This window comes from Neolamprologus brichardi, chromosome 9 (genome assembly GCF_056152115.1).
Source record: "Neolamprologus brichardi isolate AB-2024 chromosome 9, ASM5615211v1, whole genome shotgun sequence".
NCBI classification, from domain to species: Eukaryota; Metazoa; Chordata; class Actinopteri; order Cichliformes; family Cichlidae; genus Neolamprologus; species Neolamprologus brichardi.
The window spans coordinates 38,167,996-38,191,761 of NC_142112.1; the positions used below are offsets into that span (position 1 = coordinate 38,167,996).

General features: G+C 42.6%; 1 protein-coding gene across 1 annotated transcript in view; it reads right to left on the reverse strand.

Moving 5' to 3' along the window:
* Positions 1-14,718: 14,718 nt before the first annotated feature.
* The window catches only part of LOC102799570 (sodium channel protein type 3 subunit alpha-like), a 281,657-nt gene continuing 272,609 nt past the window's right edge, over positions 14,719-23,766 (reverse strand). The window contains exons 31-32 of the mRNA XM_087846568.1: positions 22,731-23,001; positions 14,719-18,554 (exon numbers count right to left, since the gene is read on the reverse strand). Of these exons, the coding sequence (XP_087702694.1) occupies positions 17,251-18,554; positions 22,731-23,001 (1,575 nt within the window). The 3' untranslated portion in view covers positions 14,719-17,250. The remainder of the gene's footprint in view (positions 18,555-22,730; positions 23,002-23,766) is intronic.

Here is a 23,766-nt window from a genome sequence, read left to right on the forward strand (position 1 = left end):
AGTGAACAAAGACGAAGAAGAGAAAATGGCTGAAGAAAAAAAAGACAAGTTAAATATGATTTTCCGTTAATAGAGTTTAAAAGCGACGCTGATGTCAAAGATGATGCTTCTAGTGTTAAATATGGAGATGAGCTGCTCTGTGGAGCTTAGCAGCTTCTTACAGCTCCCTGTCTTTGTTTTACAGCATCAGAACTGAAATGTGGTATTTTCAAGTCCACTGTTTTGGTGCGATGTTCAAGTGCAGATTCAGAGTTCACCTTAGTTAAGCTTTGCTCATACACATGTTCTGGCTGGACCAACAGCAAGAATGTTGCTATGCAGGAAAATACAGGAATCTTAGCTGATCCCTATATTCACCACATTTATTACACTAACAGACAAGAAAAGAAGAAAAACATGTCATTGTTACTCTCATGACCTGGAATCTTGCACAACAGGCTTAAGTCATCTTTAAAACACCTCCAGGCACTTATTTAGTTTAGAAGAATCAGAATCAGAATTTATTTGTCACATACAGGTTGCCCCTCAGTAAAATGAGACACTTACTGGGACATCCATTAGACGCAGAAATCGCTTCTCAGACATTTGCACATCTTTCAGTTTGATGTCACATTTAGATGAAGGTCTGCTGGGATTGGCTAATTATTTTCTCCATTATTGTTCACTTTTAATGACAAAAATAAAATAATTTTCAGTTTAAAAAAAGATTCAGTTGTTGCAGATTATGAAAATCAGCAGAGGGGAACGATAGCTTGTGAACTGCTGCACGATTGCATGCAGTCACATTGAGTCTGAGAGGACAGCTGTGTGTTAGAAACTCTGCGCTTCTATCAGGCTGAAAGATGGTAAAGTGCTCCTCTAAATGAATCTGTTATAATGTCGTTTGCATCGATTGGTTGCAGTAAACTATAAAGCCCATATCTGCTATTATTCACTTAGTGATGAATAATTACTGATACACTAAATTTGTGATTCCCTAATGAACACACTCATATTGATGCAGGAGCAAACATTTGGCTGACATCTTTGACTTACAGTAAAACTTTCCGGAGACTTCCGTCTTAAACCGCGTCTTCATTCATCGATTTACATCACAGGGACAAACTGGAAGCACGTCCCAGCAAAAAGCAGCTTTTTGTCATCAAAGCATCATCTGCTCATCTTTGGCCTTCAGTTCTTCTGGGCGCCCTCAGTATGCACCACGGGAAGGAAAACACCCACAATCACACAGGAGAGGCTGACCTTGTGCAGTGTAAGGTGTGCTCAGCACTGGGTAACCAGTTTCATTACATGTGAATATTTTAAGTTTTCTGTAATTTTAACATTTTTGGAAAGAAAAACCTTTGGAAAAGAGCACCAACGTAACGCTGTGGATGGACAGAAACGAACACTGATACCTGGAATGTTTCTGTTTTTGAAAATGCACAGAGGAAAACTTTAAAACATGCATTCTTGGTAAAATGTGCCACAAAGGAAAGATCTCCTTTTATCTGCTACCTACAGCCACGGTTCCTTCTGAAGATAATCAGCCATGAAAGTAGGACATCTCAGAAATCGCTGTGAACAAAAATCAAGTTTGAATTTTTTATGAATAGTGTCCTGCACTCGTGGAGAAACAACGTGTTCGAGGGCCTGTATACACACACACACACACACACACACACACACACGCTTTATTATCGACCCACAGCAATGTCCTTTTTGGGTTGGCACACACTTCTGACCGCTCTCTCTCTCAGCGTTGTGCAAACTGTCTGATGGAAGAACTTGCGTCACTAAAACCAGTACAGAGCTTGTTTGCGCCATCACCACCACCTGTCCACTCACCTGCCTGGCACCTTCCCTGCAGCTGAGCCAGGGACCACACCTCCGCCACAGTATACAAGCTCAACACAGAGACTCTGGAAGTCAAAATGTCATTCATGATCTCTGGAGGTTTGAGTACGAGCCAGTATGAGCTGTGATGTTCCTGTAGAAACCACCACTAAGATAAAAATGATTCACAAAGACTCCTTCCACATGTTTGATGTGGCAGATCGTTGTGCTGGGCGTCCTTTTTGTGCCTCTTCCTGCTCCCAGAATCAAAGCTGACAGTTTTTGCTCGTTAGGTGAACGTGCAAACCATCACACTACGACATCGACCTCATTTTAACAACTTTTTTTGCAGTGTCACTGAAGAAGCGACACTACACACGATCCAAAAATCACAACTGCAACCTCTCTGATTGGCTGTTACCATGGAGAAACACACAAACTACAAACACGTTCAAGCTAATATTGTGCAAGGCTCTGATAATAAACAGGATAACGTCTGGAAGTCACTGGATGTGGAATCTGGGATTTGCAGTGCATTATGGGATGAGTAGTTCACTGTAAACAGTAATCATTCACGCAGTCGTATTTTTGTTCGTTTGTTTTCCTTTATTCTTTGATCCAAATCAAATCGCTCATTTTTGGCTTTGTTTTAAGGCTTCAAACTCTTCATATAGAAGAAGAGTTATAAATCCACCTGAGAAACAGGAGCTGTTGGAAAAAGTACATACTATAGTTTGAAGGTAACCTTTGTATGGTTTCATTAAATATACCAAAGTTAATATACAGAAAAGAATCAGCTAAAAAACCCTATTTATTCCTGTTGTTACACACCCTCCAGAGGTAGATTTGGGTGCATCCCAACTACCGTTCATCTTTGTGTTTTTTATGCCTTTTTATTGTCTTCCTGATCTCCACTAAACTCACCTGGACCCACAACACCATCGCCCTAGTGAGGGAGCGCCTCTGTGCTGCTGCTGGCCCTCTGTTGCTCCTCAGTGGAGCGCGTCCTCTCCTGCACAGACCGTAATTAACACCACCCAAAAAATCACTGGCTGCCCTCTGCCACCCCTGGAGGCCATCGTCAGATACTTCTGCCTCAGGTAAGCCAGGGCCATCACATGTGACCCTGCCCACCACCTGTTTGACCTATTGCCCTCCGGTCGGTGCCTCAGGTTAATATTTTTAACCTGTCCTCTAATCTGTGCCTTTCTCTTACTTTGTGCATATCTCTCCTCTTTGTTATTATTCCTGCTTTCTACTATTTATATTTCATTCCACACAGTTGATGTGGAGCACCCAGGGCTATTCTGTTCTATCACATATGTTGTTGGAGTTACTTTTCCAGTAATTACATCATTGGAAAACTGTGTTTGGACATCATGTCATGAATTGAAAAGATAGTAAGAATGAACCGGAGTCCCGGGAAGGTCCCTTCTCACTAACTTAAAGCCGGATTGAGGATCTCAGGCATCAAATAACTGTTTTACTCACAGCTGGTAGAGGGTGCTGTTCAGTCTGACGTCACTAGCTGTGTCTGGGCCTAAACTCGCTGCAGGTCCATATATCAAACGATCACTATGGCATTACTGAGAGTTGAAAAACTGTCTAAAGTCTTTCATCTTTAATAAAATGATCAGCGTTCTGCTCTACCAGGTGTAACAATTGAGTTTAACATCCAGGCATCCATGAAAACGGAATTTATGACATTTAGCGGAGTTAGCAGTTAGCAGGAAGTTAGCTCGCTAGCTTGTATCTAAATACAATATAGCATGTCCTGACTGCGGGGTTTTGGAAACAAATTAAAACGTACAGCTCTGTTATCACTTCCAACATAAATGAAGACAGAAAACTAAACAGCAGTGACGTTTGTAGGGTTACTGAAGTTTGGCTAGCTGGTATATAATGATGTGCTACGTGACTGCTAGCGACACAGCTATGTTAGCATAATATAAACAAGCTAACTGTTTTTCCTCTCGATAAAAGTTAACGTGAGTGTTCTCGGTGGTCAGGAACAAATGTAATCGCATGGCAGGATGCTGTAAAAGGACCAAACTTCAGCCAGGAGAACAACTGAGATAATCCATCCACAATACGAGGTTAGTCATTCATGTACTGCTGCATGGGCTGGGCTGTAGTTACATCGTAAGGTTTTAAAAACTGAGCTTAAATAAATGATTAGCGGTAATAAAAGCCGAGGGAGGTCAACAGTGATCACTGACTGTTTTAGGAGCTTTTTGAGATTAAATAGAAGAAAATACAAAACATTAAACATGTTAACAACACAAAAGACATATTAAACGCAGAGTACTTTAGGCCTGGAAGCAGGATTCATCACGTCATCACTTAACGACCGGATTCAGATGCCATACATTAACTGGGTAGTGGGTTCATATTATGAAATGAGAAGTAGCTGCTGATGATTTAACAACAAATATAAAGAACATAAGCAGGGCTTTATTGAGAAGAACTATTCTTAAAGGTGGTCAGAAACGTACGACGTTTAAAGCGAACTGTTCCTTTAAGATTGGAGCTTTTTGGCAGGCAGACAGATGGGGAAGCTCCTTTTAACATATGCTGAGGAACTCTGGCACCCTCTCTGCGTTTCAGGGCTAGAGATGAGGTTATGTAACTACGTAAACAAGTCAGCACACGCGCTTTTTATTTCTCTCTCTCAGTTCAGTGCTTTGCTCAAGGGCAACAACAAGGCAGTTCACTGAGTTCAGTCTGTATTCACGTGTGCTTGAGGCCATCGGTGGAGCTGAAGCAAGTCTATGAATTGACAGAAGGTAAATGAGAACTGTTTAAGCTATTTAACCAACAGCAGTTTTCAGCCTCTGACACGCGAGGACGTTCCTGCAGGTTCATTTCACTGAAATCAGAACGTCTTCGGGTTTTAGACCGGATGAAGCAAACAATTTAAACGCAGTCATCAAACAACAACTCAGTGAGTGGAAAAGCTGCTGGTGGGCTTAAAACAGAAGTTTCAGCCTTTCAAAAAGTAAGAGAAGCTTTGCTCACGAGTACGCCGGCTCCTCAGTCAAAACCGCTCACAGCACGACGGCAAAACCCAGCAAATACCTTGAATAACTAACACCTGATCACTTTGTGTCTGGTTTTGGTTGAAAAATAGTTCCAAAATGAAAATTGTGCCCACGTCAGAGGATTTACATGCAGATACATGTTAGCAGCTTAAACATGATCCATGCATTCATCCTTTGCTGCACATCGGGGTCCGTGTGGTTGTTGGGCCAGCGTTCTCAGCTGCCCCGGAGCATATCGAGGCATTCCCGAGCCAGCTGAGAGACATAATCTCTCCAGCGTGTCCTTGGATCCAGAGAGGACCCAGGATGTGTAACTGTTAGCCGGAGCCCTTAGCCCGCAGAATGCCAGAAACTGTCATATCTTATAAAAACAAAGCTTCAAATCAAACCAGACAGAGATGAAAGCACCACTGTTGACGAAGGAGAAGAGAGGAAATGTCTCATTACTTGTGTCTATAACTCCCAGCTCCCTGCCCTTTGAATCAAAACATCTGTCTTTTTTTGTAATTTCCTAAAACACTTGGAAGTAGGCACTCTCCTGGGAACTGTTTTCCTGTGCGGATTAATCCACCTTTGTGCGGTGGTCTAAGGCTCCTGAATGAAACAATACCTCATAATACTGTTGAAGCAGGGTCGAGAGAGGTGAAACAGGAGGGCCACAAAGAGGCAGAGGGTAACACAGCAGACGAGTTTCCAACAGCAGCTTCAAGCGTCATCCTCAATCTGCTCTGACACACACACACAGCATTAGATCACGAGTTCAGCTTCATGACAAAAGTGGGCAGCGTGAGCAGGCGTGACGTGCAGAGGCGAGCGGGTGCCAAAGCCGACATGGAGGGAGGAAGCGCAGGGAGACGGATGCACACAGTAGTGTGCAAAAACAGTCCGGTGTGAGGACGGAGAGCTACGCCATAAACCTGCACGTCCGCCCAGCCGTCTGTCCAACCTGGAAATGAAGCCGGGATGCTCCACTCATCTGCTCACAAACAATGTGGGGGTGGGGTTATTTTAGGAAAATGAAGACAGAGTAACATTACCAACAATAAAAACCTTGATGTTGAGAGGCTGTGCGGCCTTCTGTACACCTGACTCTATTTCTACTGACTTTAGCTCATTACATAGTGAACTGAAGTTGGTAATGCCTCCTCCACCCAGCATCAGCCTCCAGGGCTGAAACATGAAGCTCTCTGGTGTCCTCTTCAGGGCTCGCTCCAAAAGCAACTCCCCACCAATGTTCCCTCTAAGCTGTGCATGTGCGCAAATGTGATTCACATTCGTATATATGCAGCTAACCAATGTCGTTGACAGGCTATCACAGCGTCCTTATGTGCCGACACCAGTGTTTTAGCAAAGCGGCTGATGTGTAGTGAAGCCACTTTAATGACAACGTGTACAACCATTGGAGATGTGAGCAGGACAGACGAACAATTGACGGAAGAAGTGTGGACTTTATACCAGTTTTTAAATCGTGTTGATCGGACACGTAAAACCAGAGTTATGATAAAAATATATGAAATTTTGGTTTTCTTCCTGAATACTGTCGTTGTTTATATTTACTGCAGGAAGAAACGGAAAAAACTCCGTTTTATTAGGAAAACGATTGAAAGCCTGTGAGCAAAGACGAAACCAAAACCCCACCCTTTCCTTTTGGTGGAAAAATGTACCATGCCGACCAATCAAAAATTGATATGGCAACATGGCATTTAGTTGTTTAGGAAGGAGGAAGTTTTAGGAGTGACGGCGTGTTTTAAGATGTGAGAGATTTGCGACGTTTAGCACAAATCGTGTAGTTAGTGTGTAGTTAGTGTGTAGTTAGTGTGTAGTGTAGTCAATAGTGTTGTTGTGTGTGTCAGAACAATGAGGCGACTGCTGAGTGTTACAGGTGTTACAGCAGTGACACATCTGCTGCTGTCAGGCCTGCAGGTATCAGGCTGTTGTTCTCCTTCATCTCATAGTGGACAGAAATTAGTTTTTGGAGTGGCACAAATAATTTGTGTGACATCAGATTTGATGCAGAACAGCTGATTGTTCTGTAAATAGTTTGAAATGTTTGTTTAAAAAACGCCTTGGCTGCATTTTTAGGTAAACAGCTGCAAAACACTTTGTTGTTTCCATAACTGAGTAACTTTTTTGAAGAAGTAACTATATAATTATTTGCCCAACATTGGTCATTATTTACTGTATTTTGCAGACAGAGTTACAGACTCTCTCCCAGACCACAGACTCATAATACAGTCAGAGCTTTATAACAAGAAAAGAAGAAAGTTGTGTTTTCAAAATTGGAGTTCAAGTTATTTTTACTTCCAATAGTGTCAACATGCTACAGGTCAGGAACAAGATTTTTTTTCATTGTAAGTGGGATAAAGCAGTTAATTAAAAGTAGTCTAACATAAATGCTGTAATTTGATTACTTTAATAAACATGTAACTTGGATGATTCGATGCTGGCGTGACCACAGTGCACACGTCTGCTGTCGCTCACAGTGGTCCAAGTGTCCGCTCAGGGAGTTTGTGTGTTCGCTCAGACACGTGAAACATTAGAGGGAACACTGGTCTCCACAGACACCAGTGTTAAAATGTCCAACTTTACAGCAGAAATAAACATGTTCACAGCCACTGTGGATGGATCCCCCCTGCTCTTAAAAACACGTGTTCATCAGCAGGGATAATGAAGGGAGGGGGATGGGGACGGTCAGGACACACCTGTCCTGACGGTCTGCTAGTCTTCATCTCAGCTAACTGAGCTGAGCTGCCCGTCGGGACCGTGAACCAAGAACCAAGGCTCTCGAACTTTAACTCGCTCGCAGCTGCCTCTTCAAATATGGCGTAGCTGGCAGAGCCTTATTACCACCCCAGCATAAAGTAATGCAAGTACTTCCACTACCTAATGAACACTGTTAATGTGTCTGACATTAAATGTGGTGACTTCTGCAGGACCCCACAACTACAGAGACTTCGACAGCTGTGACAGGTGTGTTTGGTAGTAATATAAGGTACTCTAAAGACATTATATTGGATAGGATAAGACTGACTGCTTCTGCAGTAATATGTATTCTACCAGTTTAAGCTGTTCTTTTCTTCTTATTCTTATCGTGCTGATAGTCTGTGTATAGACGGAGTCTGAAGTTTTCTCTGCTTTCTGTGTTTTAGTAAAAGCAGCTGTTGTTAAAGATTTCACTCATGATGCTGGACGAATGAGGGCAGCAGACAAGTGTAAACACAAACAAGGACTTTGCCCACTGTGGCTCTGCAGAGATTATGTCTGTGAAGGTTCTCAGTCATCCAGGTCATCGTAGTCTAAGGAGCTTGGAAAGAAAAGCGTCTGGACTTCTTTAGGGTGCTTGAAGACGTTTCACCTCTCATCCGAGAAGCTTCTTCAGTTTTAGGGTCAAATGGTGGAGAGTCCCAGATTTAAACCCCGTGGGAGTTTCCCCCCAAAGAGGGACAAAAGGACCCCCTGAAGATCCTCTACCTAATCACATGAGCCGAGGTGTGAAAGCAGGCGTGGGTCACAATCAGCCAGGGTTTCGGGTGAGCTCATTGTGAAACCTAGCCCCACCCTATCATGTGATTTCCTGATCTCTCCAGCGTGTCCTTGGTCTACCCTGGGGTCTCCTTCCAGTATGGCTTGCCAAAAACAGCTCACCTAGGAAGCGTCCAGGAGGCACCTTGGTCAGATGCTGAACCCCCTCCACCAGCTCTGTGTGAGGTGGAGGAGTGGCAGCTCTACTCTGAGCACCTCCTGAATATACAAGCTCCTCATCCTATCATTAAGGCGGTGTCCAGACACCAGCAAGCACCACAGGAAGCTCATTTACTCCGCTGGCATCCATAAACTCATCGTTTCAGTTGTTACTCACAGCTCGTGGCCATTAGAGGGCGTGGCCTACCCACCAGGAAGTAGGCTGACCCTTTGCTGCGAAATCGTACACCCAACTATAGATGGGTCACTAGTCCCCTGGTGGTGGACCTGGATGACACATAAATCCATTTTTCACACAGCACACAAAATAAAACCACCACAACAGATTCAGTATTAAATTTTTTCTTGTTTATTACAGGAGGCTTTTCTTTTATATACAGAGACATGTATTTGCAAAATACTAAAAAGTATTTCAACTCAAAGTACTAAAAAGTATATATATATTTATATATATTCATATTATAATTATAATTGTAAATATTATTGTCTCTAAAACACCAGGGTGGGGTCACTGAGGCACGGCGTTCGCCTCCTTTACACCGAGGTTTCACCGGCGACTGAAGTCAGAGGAAAACGTTGTAACTTATTATTATGTTTTTGGGTTTTGTGTTTTTAGAAAATGACACAACCGTGATGGACACTGTTCCAATTTGGACTTTAAAAGTTGTGCTCATTACTTTGCTATTTCTTAATTTCCATATATATTCAAGCCTTAAATTTCAGGAGTTACAAGGTTTTAACCCTCCAGCTATAAAGTTTAATGTTTTCCAGCGAAAGCACTAAAACTACTTGTATCATGAAACCTCTTATCGTCAACTTAGTGAAGCATATTTTCCAACTTCTACTATTTGTGGCCTCATTTTATCCCAAGGTGACAACAAGAGAAATGTTCCTGTTTTTCTCGTGTGGAATAAAAGAGGCTTCGAGAGGCGTCAGAAAGGGAAATATTCAAACTCCCCCCGCTTTCCTAAGAAAAAGGCAACTTTCTCAAGATATGAGGTTTCTTTGGGACTGATATGACACTGGAAATCTGCAAACCAGTTCGCCGCCCGCTGTGAAACCAGTGACGGTGTAAATGGGACGACTGTGGTTTAAGCAGTGAGAAGATGCCTTGAAAAACCAAACCCATGACGGCGGGAAAATAATAATAATAAAAAAAACCCCAAAAAGCATCATTTTTATTATCCTCATACTGTAAATAAGATACAACATCACTCACTGCCTGTTTACACAACTGTTGTATTGCATTTATCACACAGTTAATAGCAAGAATAGCAATAATAGAGAACAATGAAACCTCTGGTTTTCTGTGCATTTCCTCCGTGTGGGTGTTTGTCGTTTTGTTTCGAGGATGATGAAGCAGCTTTTGGTTTTCAAACAGGGGAAAGAAGGCAAAAAGGAGCAGAGATTCTCAGTTTGTGTTTTAAACACCCCCCTCCCTTCATAAAATGGACTCTTCCAAACCCCTCAGTAGCACCACATGGTCTGACCCACAGCTTGGAGCAAAGATGGTGTTTAATTTGCTCAGACTTTGAACAGTTTATCATATCAGAGCAGGAAAGATCATAAAGCAGACAGATTTTATTTCGAAGGCTTTGTTACTTCCCCTCGTACAGACTGTTCAGGGACAAAGCTGCTCTTTGTTTTGCTGCTGTAATTGCTTCATTGTTTGTTTCAGGTGAACAAACTTCTGAGCAGCCAACTGTCCCAGTGATTGCAGTGTTTGAATGTGTTTTTGTGCTCAGTGCAAACCAAAGTCTGAGGTCCAGATTCACTGAAGCAACACTCTGACAAAAGCTTCTTTTTTCCACTGCAGCAAATACTGAATATCAGTTTGCGAGAGCTGGATATGTCAGGATAAGGTCGCCAAGCAGTGTCCACCAAGTAATATCACCCTGGAGCTGTAGGCTGGCATTGCACAAACTACAACGCTGTTAACAGGATGCCTCCAGTAGCAAACCCTGCAGGTTTGAGCTTTCAAGAAGCTTCTCAAAGCATAAAAAAATGGATTTGTCTCAAAGCTGGGCCTCCTGTTTTACTGATGAATCCTAAATAAACTAATTACCTTTGTAAACTTGAACTGAAACGTCCATGATCAGGGGCAACAACTAGAGTACGTTTCTTGTAAACTCTTGAGGCTTTGCCATTCCCTGGCTGTCCTTGTAAATACGAATATGCTTTGAGTGACTCACCTGGTTAAATAAAGGCTACACTGTCTCACTACAAAGACGGCTCAACTCCATCTGATATCTCTCGAGCACAGTATTGATGTTTTACATTGTGTTGATAGCTTTAGGTAATTTTGGAAGGATTTAAACAATCTTTGAAAACGGGATTCAAGAGTTCATGAGCAGATCTCTGTTTGAAATCTAAGTAGACTAATGCCAATAACTGAGCCTTTAATTTGATGACTGTTCTTTTCTACAAAAGCCCTTTGCTGATATCTTTACTGACCTGGAAACACTCTGAAGAAAGTCTGTTCTTCTTTCTGGTCCTCTGAAAGTGTTCAAGCCAGCTCTAAGAGAAAATCCCCGTCCTCTTTTAAAGTTCTAGTGAAGCTGTCTTTGTTCCAAATTTGGTAGTGAGTGTACAGGTCTACTGGAAATTTGATCTATAAGCTCAGTAAACGGTTTATTTATCCTTTATGATCACAATTGCTAGTTTCAAGAGATTAAAACATGATCTTCATTTTATAATTGATAGTCCTGTTAGAAAACCAGATTTTTGCTGTCAGAGACCAAAGACGTCAGGCTTGGAGACCAGCCAGCCAACTCAATTTCAAAGAGGTATACGCTGCTGGACTGAAAACTTTACTGCAATTGCTTTGGTTGCTAGAAGATGGCCACAAGTTCCCACAGTCTTGGTTTCATTGCTGCTTGTGAGTAGTTGGCAAGTGTTAGTGGACGTATTGACTAGATTATTAGAGCGCTTCGCTCTCGCTCTGCAGGCCTATTTGTTGTTCCTAGAGTATTTAAAAGTAGAATGGGAGGCAGAGCCTTCAGTTTTCAGGCCCCTCTTCTGTGGAACCAGCTTCCAGTTTGGATTCGGGAGACAGAGACTATCTCTACTTTTAAGATTAGGCTTCAAACTTTCCTTTTTGCTAAAGCATATAGTTAGGGCTGGACCAGGTGACCCTGAATCCTCCCTTAGTTATGCTGCAATAGATGTAGGCTGCCAGGGATTCCCATGATGCATTGAGTTTTTCCTTTCCGGTCATCTTTCTCACTCACTATGTATTAACAGACCTCTCTGCATTGAATCATATCTGTTATTAACCTCTGTCTCTCTTCCACAGCATGTCTTTATCCTGTCTTCCTTCTCTCACCCCAACCAATCACAGCAGATGGCCCCGCCCCTCCCTGAGCCTGGTTCTGCTGGAGGTTTCTTCCTGTTAAAAGGGAGTTTTTCCTTCCCACTGTCGCCAAACTGCTTGCTCATAGGGGGTCATATGATTGTTGGGTTTTCTCTGTATCTATTATTGTGCGATCTACTGTACAATATAAAGCACCTTGAGGCGACTTTTGTTGTGATTTGGCGCTATATAAATAAAATTGAATTGAATTGAATTGACGTATTTAATGCAAAATATGAGCAATCTGCTAGCAACCAAAGCAATCACAGGGTGCGGCAACTTAAACTGCTTAAAAGTTTCCTGATGAATTTATTTCTCTCAGTCGCTTATTGAACAAAACATGGTGTTCATGTAGAAAACTGTGGCCCTATTAGAGTGAAACAGTCAGATCAGCATACAGGCTAGTGAGGGCCAATCCTGCTTGACTGCCTCAAGACATTTCAAAAAACCTAAGATGGACAAGCCTTCCTGCTTGAAAGCCAGTAAGGGATTTCATGGTAGCTTTGTTCATCTTTTATATGCAGTTTATGGGAATTAAACAGCTGGATGTTTTCTTATTCAGCTGTCTCCATTTTAACATCTCAGTATGGAATTACATGCCAGCATGTGCTCCCTGCCTTTTCCCTGCAGACGTTAGTGAATCTGGACCTTTTTGACAGTTAAAAGTGACGTCAGCCTGTTAGCTCTCTGTGCTGTTTGTTCGATAGGTTATGAGGAAGAGTCACAGCAGTGATGGAGGGGACTGTGGAGACTGTGTTAACGATCAAAAACCATAAGAGTCAATTCATCAACCAACCAAACATGAAACCAGTCAAGAAATCAGAAAACTGGCTCATCAATCAGTCAAGCATATTATCAATCAACCAATGGTAAAGCATGGCTTGGAGTGATGGGGTTCATGTGTAGCAGGCACACTCTGGGTCTATTGCTACTGAAAACAGCCCTTCAGCACAACTGCAACCTGAAATATTATTATTATTATTAAATACGCCTCGCAGCACAGTTCAGCAGTGTATTAGTATTTACCTAGTTTATATCGTTATCTATTCTCAATAGAATCTAGTAGAAATAGAGTCCAGACGGTGCCAGTAAAAGTTTTTTCTACTTTTTTTTCCTTTTTAAAATTAGTCTAGGAAAGCGTTTAGTAAAGATCCCTCGGGTGACCACAACGACAGAGACAGAGAGAGAGGTTGTTTGAAATATTGAAGCAGACTGAACAAATGCTGTACACGCACACTTTGACACTTCGTCTTAATAAAAACAAGCGGTAACGCTGCTTCACGTCGGCTTCGTGCCGCTGTATGGACCCGTGTGTCTGTAAGTCCACAGTAACGCCATCAGTGCTGCATCCGGCTAATCAGATTCCACCAAATGCTCAAAGTGTTAGTGTGGGATTTTCCCCTTTAATCCACAGACACATACAGCGAGAAAAAGCATCTGTAAAGTCAAGCGTTACTCGAGAATTCAGTTAAAAGGTATCTGCAAACCGTTATTGCTCGACGCGGTTTGTGTTTGTTTTGTTTTTTTTTGTTTCTCTGTGCAAAATAGATAAAGAGCCGTCTCGCTCGACCTCCTCTCCTCCTCCAGCCAAAATGCAAAAATAATTATCATAAAAAAGATAAATAAAAAAAAAAATAAAGCAATTGACCTGAAAATCTTCCCAAAAAAGTCGATGAATAAATAAATAAATAAATAAATGAAGCGGTGTTTTGATTTTGAAGAGTTGATTTTTCAATCATTGGGGAAAAAAATGACATCAGCAAAGTCTTCAATGTGCTGAATATAAAATCTGCACCTAGAAAAATGGGCACACCTATTTCACCACAGAAGTTTCATTTTGAATTGTTTGATATTTGCAGTAAAAACGAAAGCTATAAATTCTCCACGTAGGAGTCAGAATTCACCAATTTATCTCCTCACACTGAAATTAAATGCTTCATTTGGAGAAAAAATGAAGCAGAAAAGCTTTCAGTGTCCTGGATAAACCCGAAATGTATAATCATTGAACAACTGGGATAAAAAATGAAAGATGTTATTTGTGGTTCATGGATTAATCTGAAGCTGTAAATAGTTCATAGATTTTGGCAGCTGAACTTCCAGCACCACAGAGAGCTCCGTGGTCTTCTAGCTCCATAGGGGGCGGTGTTGAGCTCATCCAGAGTGAACTGGGCAGTAGAACAAAAATTAAAAATCTTCGAGGAAAAAATGTTCTTCCCGGAGTTTGCATATTTTTTTCGGTAGAAGGGCTCAAGACTACGGAGCCCCACAGGGGACATGGGAGAAAATGAAATTAAGACGGACTTTTGCGAGATCTCGCAAAACAAACTCGGGATCTTGCAAAAGTTTTGCGAGATCTCGCAAAACAAACTCTGGATCTTGCAAAACTTTTGCGAGATCTCGCAAAACAAACTCAGGATCTCGCAAAACTTTTGCGAGATCTCGCAAAAGTTGAATTCCAACAATGGCGGCAGCTACTTAGTTGTAATATTACTCTTTCTGGGTCACAAAATACACTTTTAAGATATTTTGAGGCGTGAATGTAGTTGTGTAAACGTCAGATACCTGCTCGGTTTACAAGACATCACATATTTGCAAAAGTGCTCCGACGTTTTCGGAGATCCGACACCCACTAGCTCGAAGCTAACGGGAGGTCGAGACCTACTACAGCCGGGAGGAACAACGCTTTCCTTCGAGCTGGCGGCCTCCGAAGAATGCGGCTAAAACTTTTGCGAGATCTCACAAAAGTCCGTCTTAATTTTTTTTTCTCCCATGTCCCCTGCGGGGCTCCGTACAAGACAATGAGTGGAGTTTGATTTTTCTTTTTTTACAGGTTTCTATTGTAGTAGAATCTCTTTCTGTGATTATTAGAGATTCACAACTTCACGACACAGGAACTTCTGACGGGGTTTCTGCTGCCATGGCGGGAGGACGTTCCATCCCAATTGCTTAACCAACTAATCAGCACCCATTAGCAGCATGCTAGTGTTTAATTAAACCGGCTTAACTGTGAGAAAAACCGAACATAAGTGTTGTTTTGATTAATTTCAGACACGCTGTTGATGCTGGATTTATGAAAAGTAATATAGATGTTTTTGAATGGAAGCAGGTGGAAGTCATTAACTTAGCTGTTTAGCTCCATTCACCCTTTTTCACTAAAGACAGTCTTGCCAGCGCCCCCTTCTGGATCTCTGACTGAATTGCAACCAAATTCCGATAAAATTTGGTTAATGGGAAGAAAATATGTGTGAATTACTGAGCCTCATTTACATGAAATGTATCTCCACAACAAAATACTAAAATTTTGGCAAAGTAACAGAGTTTCCTTTTGTGCAGTCTCTGGTTTCTTCAACATTGTCATATTGCTGTTGAGTTTTCAAGATAAGGTTGTTCCAGGACATTGGTGATGGTCAAACACGAGTGACCTTTTTAGCTTTTCATGAAACCAAATGTGGAGAAATCCTGATGCAGATGTGCTGAGCTGATTGTCGCTCTGTAGTCAGAGCTGGCTGACACCACCAGGACCTTAAAGCCGGTTTGTGCCGAGCCGAACTCAGACCAGACAGATGCTGAACGACAGCGGGTGATTTGTCATAAAAGTTGACAATGTTCAGTTTGTACAGAGACATCAAATGCTCCCAGGAAAAGAAAAAAAAAATGAAAGGAGGCATTCATGGCATTAAAATAGGCTAACAGGTGTCCTGCATGAACATCAGTGTTCTGCGCTTGTTATTGCTGTGTTGCTTCCTTTTGCATTGATCTTTTACTTCTGACCTGTGGTCATTTTTGTTCTGATGTTTTTATTTTGCTTTTTGATTCTTTCTATGAAGCGCTTTGTAACATTGTTAGGAAAAAGCTATATAAAATCTACAACTATTATTATTATTACCATCATCATTATTATTATTACATGTCTTTGTTCAGTTAAAAAGCAAAGACTGGTGGTTCGCTGCATGCTATAAACCTATTTTGAATTTGTGCTAGGCTGGTGTTAAACCAGCAGTCTGATGCTTTTACTAAACTGAATAATATATAAAAAAAAAAGTAAATTCACCTGCAGTCTTGACTATTTTTGGCATAGGAGAATAACACTACAGTTGACAAGCCTCTTATTTTCCTTCCACCCAGGCAGCATTACATAAAACTTATTCCTAAATCATGCATCCTCAATCAATGAAAGCCAGTAAGCTTCATTTTTCTCCCCACTCAGTGTGGTGACAGTGCAGAAATAGGACTCTTCTGCATGTTATAGGGAAGTGAAGCCGGAATATCTAACATGACTTTTAGACAAATCACCCACAAGCCAACAAACTGCCGAGTATGAGGCCGTCCACCCCTGGGCAAAGATGCGTGTTAGAAGAGTTTGGGACCGTGTAGAAAATCTCATTGTGCACATTTTTTTGGTGTTATCGCAAAAAGTTTTGAGAAGAAAAATAATGAAATCCCAGGCTCTTCTCCACGCCCTTCGCCCAGGTGCGGCAAAGCGAGAGCAGGTGTAAACTCAAAAAGTGCAAAACAGCCAACAAAAACAGATGAAGATTCAGGTTTTTGAGATTTTTTTTTTCCTGACCGCGCCTTCTCCTCTCATCTATTACAACATGGTAGTTCAGCCACTTTTTCATAGCTAGTGCCACTCCGAAGTCAAAAGAGAGACTGCTAACTGGTTTTCTTCAACTTACTCTAAAAAATATAAAAAATAGTAATAATTGTACCGCTATTAAAAGACTGGTAACATCAACAACGTACTTTTACTACGAAAACATTGTTTTGAAATCACGTTGTCATTATTTTCCCTCCTCTCTCGAGCGTCAGTCAGAACGCCGTCGACCCTTAACGTGTTGAGAAACACCGCCGTCACTCTTACAACCAAACATACTCTGAGAATATTGATCAACTGTGGGAAGGCACAAACTCCCCAGGCCAAAAAATGATGGATACATTTGTGATATAGTTGCTCTGCCCCCTCTGACCACCTGTAGCTTTGGTGAAAGGTCATTGTTCTAAACTCCTGGTTCTGGTTGACCCAAGAGTAGGTTTTCCTTTACTGTCTATTACTCCAACAAAGGCAGAGTTGACCTGACAGACAGGGTTACCCTCTCTGTTTTGCAGTTGCTTTGCTTCCCTTCAGGAAACTCCCAAAACACTTTCTCCAGGGAACAGGAAATGACATTAAAGGTAGTAATTCTTCCATGTTGCAGGCTCCTCGTAGTTCTTCATAGCTTCTTCCTGCTGCCGCTTCAGCGTTCTCAGCTATGGTACATTCAGTAAACAAAAGAATAAACAGGCCAACCTCAAATGAGAAAATCCTCATTTGTTAATTATTTTTTTGCTTTTCTGTTCCTGCTATGGCGTCGTTTCCTGCTGTCTGTCGTGGGTGATTTCTGACTGCGATTGTTCACTTTGTTCGCTGCCCGCAGTGTCGGCAGCAGTTTCTGTCTTGACAGCGAGCGGTTGAAAGATCTCGGATGTGGCCCGTGTCACGCTGTCATATGAAGGTGGAGACGAGGTGGAGGAAATCGTCTCTGAGTGCTCGATCCCTAACATGCTTGAGCCGTAGTTTTCCCTCATCATGGTGGCAATCAGCCCTTCTTTCTCAGGTGCATCCTCCCCAAACACTACTTCACCTCCTTCTTCACCTTCACCTCTCGCATGCCGAGGTGTGGTGATCTGGCGGTACATGTAGGAGGCGGCCTTCAGCTGTCGCCTCACAAGGTGTCTCCGGTAACACCTCTGGATGATGGTGGCGGAGACTTCTTCCTGCTTGCGCCTCAAAGTTGTAGTGATGGGTTCGTAAGAGATCTTGGACGGGTTCGCCATCATGAACTTCTCCTCCATCTGCTGCTTGAGGGCATCCATCTCTCCTGACTCGCCCAGGACACGCTTGGTAAAGGCAAACAGGATGTCCAGGCAGTGGATTTTGTCTCCACTGACCATGGGCAGGTCCATGGAGATCAGTTTGATCTTGTTAGGCTTGTTGATGCGCAGCGGCTCTAGCAGCGAGTCAGCAAAGTCGGACAGCTTGGAGTACTCGATAAACTGCGTGGCCTCCGGGTCGAACTTCTCCCAGACCTCGTAGAACATCTCGAAGTCGTCTTCGCTGAGGGGCTCAGTACTTTCCTCAGTGGCAACACTGAAGTTCTCCAGGATGATGGCGATATACATGTTTACCACAATCAGAAAGGAGATGATAATGTAGGTGACAAAGAAGGTGATGCCCACTGATGGGTTCCCACAGTTCCCCTTGACGGTGGTGCCAGTGTGGGGGATGTTGGCATCGCACTCCTCAGGGGAGTTGTTGAGAATGGGACTGAGAAGGCTGTCCCATCCTGCAGAGGTGGTGATCTGAAACAAGCAGATCATGCTGTTCCCAAACGTCTCAAAGTTAAACATGTCATCGATCCCCGCCTGCCGTTTCACGTAGGCAAAGTTGGCCATACCAAAGATGGCGTAGATGAACATGACGAGGAACAGGAGAAGTCCAATGTTAAAGAGAGCAGGAAGGGACATCATGAGGGCAAACAGTAACGTCCGGATGCCTTTAGCGCCTCTGATGAGGCGCAGAATTCGTCCAATACGAGCCAGTCGGATCACTCTGAACAGTGTGGGTGACACAAAGTACTTTTCAATGATATCAGCAAGCACGATCCCTGAAAACAAAAAACAACAAAGATGTAAGTCACACCAGTTATATGCATTTATAGAAACATTTGCAACTCCTGGGTGAGCTTCTAATTTGATTTGTTTCTTGTTTTAGGTCTGTGAAACAAAGAATTGTGTTTTTTTTAATCCATTATCCACTTCTATCACTTGTTTCTCTGATAATGTCTCTGGTTGGAAAAGGTCACCAATTTTTGTTGGGAGTAAGAGTGAAATGACATGTTAGATTCCCCCCTTTTTATCTGAATGTGCTCCTGAAGTAGAAATCTTGGGTTCAATTTGATTACAACAATCATGACACCGCTTATGTCTGACTTCAGTCAAGCCAGCTAATGTAAAGAAAGTCTGACTATGTTGAACATGCACCCTTCTGGTATCTGTGGGACGCACCAATACAGGGTGCTAACTAAGCTTGCCAGTGTTAGCTGACAGCGTAGTACGTCATCCTGAAGCCTCAGTCACACAGGCCTATAGACTGTTCCCAATGAGTTGGTGAGTGGTTGTTACCCTGCAGCGTGTCATCTACCACAAGAAGGTTGTAGCACCAAAAACCTTCTTATTGCTTTAGTTGCTCCAGGCTCCAACTTGTCGGCAGTTACTTACTAGGACTGGGCGATATATTGAGTTAAAAAAAAAACAAAAAAACGATACATTTTTATACGAGATATAAGATGTGACAATATCGTTTATATCGATATAGTATATGTTACGTTATAATTATACTTGTGGAGCCGCAAGTTTGCCTCTCTTTCGTCCACTTTTGTCTCTATGCAACGTTACTCGGCGTCGCCTGCAGGCAATGACAAGATGGACACGGCAAATCTCCGTTAACAAGTTACCGTGGATCGCCCCGTGCATGGGGCTGGACGGCGTCAACGTGTTAGCAAGCTAACCGCGCTAACGAGCTAACCGTGCTAACGAGCTAACCGCGCTAATGAGCTAACCGTGCTAACAAGCTAACCGCGCTAATGAGCTAGCCCACAGGGGCTGCATGGCCTAAAATCCTTTCATTTTCTCAAAAATCGACAGTGTGCCTTATGTATGAATTCTGGTTGTGCTTACTGACCGCGAACCGATTTTATGTGGTACACGGCGCTCAGCAATCTGTCAAAAAATGTTTTAGTACGACTTTGGTAAGCTACGCTTGATGGATTGTTGGAGCATTATGGCTGCTGTAGTCTGGAGCCTCACGGAGTGATACGTACTGTGCTTCAACGTAATATTACCGTATTGTGTGTGTATAAGGACCATAAATGGCACCTGTTAAAAGACATGATTACAAAGCGCATTTCAAACTCAAGGCTGTCAGTCATGCAGTAGAACTTGGGAACAGAGCAGCTGTGTAATCTGTCTGTCTATGTTATTATGCTCAGCGTCTTTTAGTTTACATTTTGACTGCACAAAAACAACATTGTTTTCTTTTATTTATGGAGCATTATTATTTAATAAATGCTGATAATTTATTTTTGAGTAATTTCTTCATGTACATCTACGCTGTATGTTAATAAAAGTGCCAGTGTGACATCTGGGACACAGCTTTGACTAAGAGCTCTCTTTTTGTTCTCACCTTATAGCTTAAAAAAAAATCGACATATATATTGTATATCGCCATCAAGCTAAAAAATATCGAGATATGAATTTTGGGTCTTATCGCCCAGTCCTATTACTTACCAACCAACCAGCAACTAATGCTGAATATATATCGTATATATGTTTGTGACCAATGTCACTCGGTGAGACATTTCCTGCAACTATTGGCCAGCTCGTTGGGGAACACATATTTTTCCTTAGTGACCAGTGGTTACCATGGAGTCATTGGCCAGTCCTTAACCATACATGACCGGGGCCTAATATGGTCACTTCTGGCTCCAAAGAGATGTCCATAAAGTGGAGTGATCATCCTCCAGTCTTTGACATTAGATGGGTATGCCCATCGTTTACACACTATAATTTTAAAAGTGGTCATTCCAGCTATCACATGGTCTTAGCTATTAGTCACTGGTTCTACCTGCAGTGCCACATTTAGATCATTTTGGCTTAAATATAACAATTAATAAAAAGCAGTGATACTTGAAAAGGAACTGTATTTCCTGATGTACCAAACTAAGAATTGATTACCTCCAGACTATTGAATCTTCTTTAGTGTGTTGGCATTCCTGTGAGTTACATCATCTAAAAGCTCTCAGTTTGGCTCTCTCAGTGTTTATGTGGCAGGTCTGCTGTGATTACAACTTGACTAATTGGATCTGGAGAGCCGAGGCGTCTTTTCCCACTAACAGCAAGTCAAACGCTGTAATTCATCCGGCTTTTCCTTGTTATCCGAGAGTGACACACACACACACACACACACACTGTGTAAGTTATAGGTGATGGAAGGAAGGAGTGGAGGGAGTGGAGAGGGAATCACCGTCACATCGTACATCAGCTCAGCTCATGCCCTCCATCCTAACATCTCTCTCTCACACTCAGACGCAGAACAGCTGATGTAACAGGTCAATCATGTTTGATTTGTCTCCAGGGACCGCCCTGTGGCAGCTCCGATTGCTGCTGTTACCTTCACCTCCCCCGTGCAGCCTCGCCTCAGCGTGCACACTAACACACACACAGACACACACTTAATTACACACATACACCCAATCTTGTCAGGCGAACAGGCGAACAGGCGCAGCAGCGCACGCGAGGTATGAACACTGATAGCTGAATTAACTGCTTGGGATACTCTGTGCTGTCCCTGCAGACTGCCTGTCATGTGTGTTATTGTGTGTGTGTGTGTGTAATTGTAACATGACCGCACAAGACCTTGGTGCAGGTTAAACATAAAGGCCAACCACATGGTGACTTTGGTGACAGATAACTGTCAGGCAGACGGCCCATTGTTTTCTGCTGCCACAGCTGATGGCTGCCACACATGTGTACACATGCGGTGTATCATGAGCTCCACACACACAAAGCCTTATGTCAGCTGTGAGTTATGTGAAACAGCAGTATATAAGTTTGACACATGTCATGTCTGATAATGAGGGAAAGCAAGATGATTTGTTTAATCTTTCCTTTCAGCTCGTATTTTGGTCAAAATGATTTTAAACTAAGTTTACAACAAAAGAAGAACTTTGAAATACTGCCTCACAGTTTCAGTGTTGTAGTTTAATCGCCAGCAGTTATAAAAAAAACCTTAAGAAAACATTTTAGTTTCCTAGAAACCATTTAAAGTTAGCAGGTGTTTAATTGTGAGCAAAAGACATTTTCTGGTAAGAGCAGCATGGTTTGGCTACGATGAATGAGCAGCTCTTTGTTGGTGTTGTTTGGCGACTGTGGCTCAGGGGGTTGGGAAGCGTATCTGTAACCGGAAGGTCGCCGGTTCGATCCCCGGGCTCTCTGTCCTGGTCGTTGTGTCCTTGGGCAAGACACTTTACCCTACCACCTACTGGTGTTGGCCAGAGGGGCCGATGGCGCGATATGGCAGCCTCGCTTCTGTCAGTCTGCCCCAGGGCAGCTGTGGCTACGACCGTAGCTGCCTCCACCAGTGTGTGAATGTAAGAGTGAATGAATAGTGGCATTGTAAAGCGCATTATTTGTTGAGTAATGTCAGAGGTAAGTGAAATGTCTCCTTAATTCAAAATTTCTTAGAAAAAAAATCTAGTCAAAAATGTGACAGATTTTAGTCACTTTATTTTAGAGGAAACTTTGCACATCAGTCCTTCTGCTGCACCTCATTTAAAATAAAGTTGTCTTTATTTTGTTCTAGTTGGAGATCCTTATCTTTAAACCTTATCGATATCTAAACACGTAATAAAAAAATCACAGTAAAGTTGGTGGAAACTGTCCATAGAGACCAAAACCATGTTGTTTTTTACCATGCTGTTAACTTACTTTTTAATGCCGTGAATCTGGGCATTTTCATAAAATAAAGCCTGCCTCAAGAGGCCATTATTGGAACTGCAATTATTGTTTTTCAATAGATCAACAGAATGTACAACTTTCTAGGAAGCTTTGGTTTATACTTTGATTTGTGTCTGTGTTTGAAATACTCTGCACTTACAAGACACTGCTCTTTTTTTCTTTCTGTTATTAAAAACTAACCGCACCTGTGAGCACCGTTTATGCACCATCTGCTTTTTGCCCCTTTTAGTAAATCTGTCTCAAAATCGTTTTGAAGCCGAACTCACCCACGATGGAGAGAATGACCACCACGAAGTCGAAGATGTTCCAGCCAACGGTGAAGAAGTAGCAACGCAGCGCCATGATCTTGATCAGGCACTCGGCAGTGAAGATGATGATGAAGGCCAGGTTGATGTTGTTCAGGATCTTCTCCATCTGAGGCGGCTGCTCGTCCGTCTCCACCATCATGGTGATCATGTTGAAGAGGATCAGCACCATGATGATGATGTCGAACGCTTGCTTCCCAACCAAGTCGAAGAAGAAGCCCTGCAGAGAGTTCTAAGAAGCAAGAAGGTTCGGTTAGCCGATAAACCCCCGTTTAGTGTTTCTGTCTTTGCTAAGCCACGTCAGGTTGTTTATAAGCCAGTCATTAAAGACGCCAATCAAAGTGCTGCACAGCAGACATTTACAGGCTTCGCTGCCACAAAGGCAGATGCACTTAATTCAACAACTTTCCGTCCAGACGAGAATAATCTGTTCTCTAATTTGAGACTTTAACTTTAATCTGGCACTTTCATGCGCCGGGCTTCTTTAATATCCTGCACAGGGTTGTGACAGACGTTCATGCAAGGGACACCTTAGCCTTCAGTCGCACTAAAGCAGGAAAAACTGGTAGCTGGAGAGTGATTGTATTCACTTTTTGGTTGCCCAAAAGTTTAGAGTTCTGAGAGGTTGCAGAAGAGAGAAGCAACCGTCTCAAAGAGCTCGGCGAAGGTTTGCAATTAATCGCCATCCTCGCAACATGACAACCAGTCTGGTGACTCAGTCAGAGAGAGTGTGCCAGTGAGGCGAACATGAGGTCCGAAGGCTTGTCGCAGGTAATTTACTGCAAATGATGCTAAATGTAACAGCAAAAAGCACATCTTATTTAATCTTCAGTTTTCAGGCCCCTCTTCTGTGGAACCAGCTTCCAGTTTGGATTCGGGAGACAGACACTATCTCTACTTTTAAGATTAGGCTTAAAACTTTCCTTTTTGCTAAAGCATATAGTTAGGGCTGGACCAGGTGACCCTGAATCCTCCCTTAGTTATGCTGCAATAGATG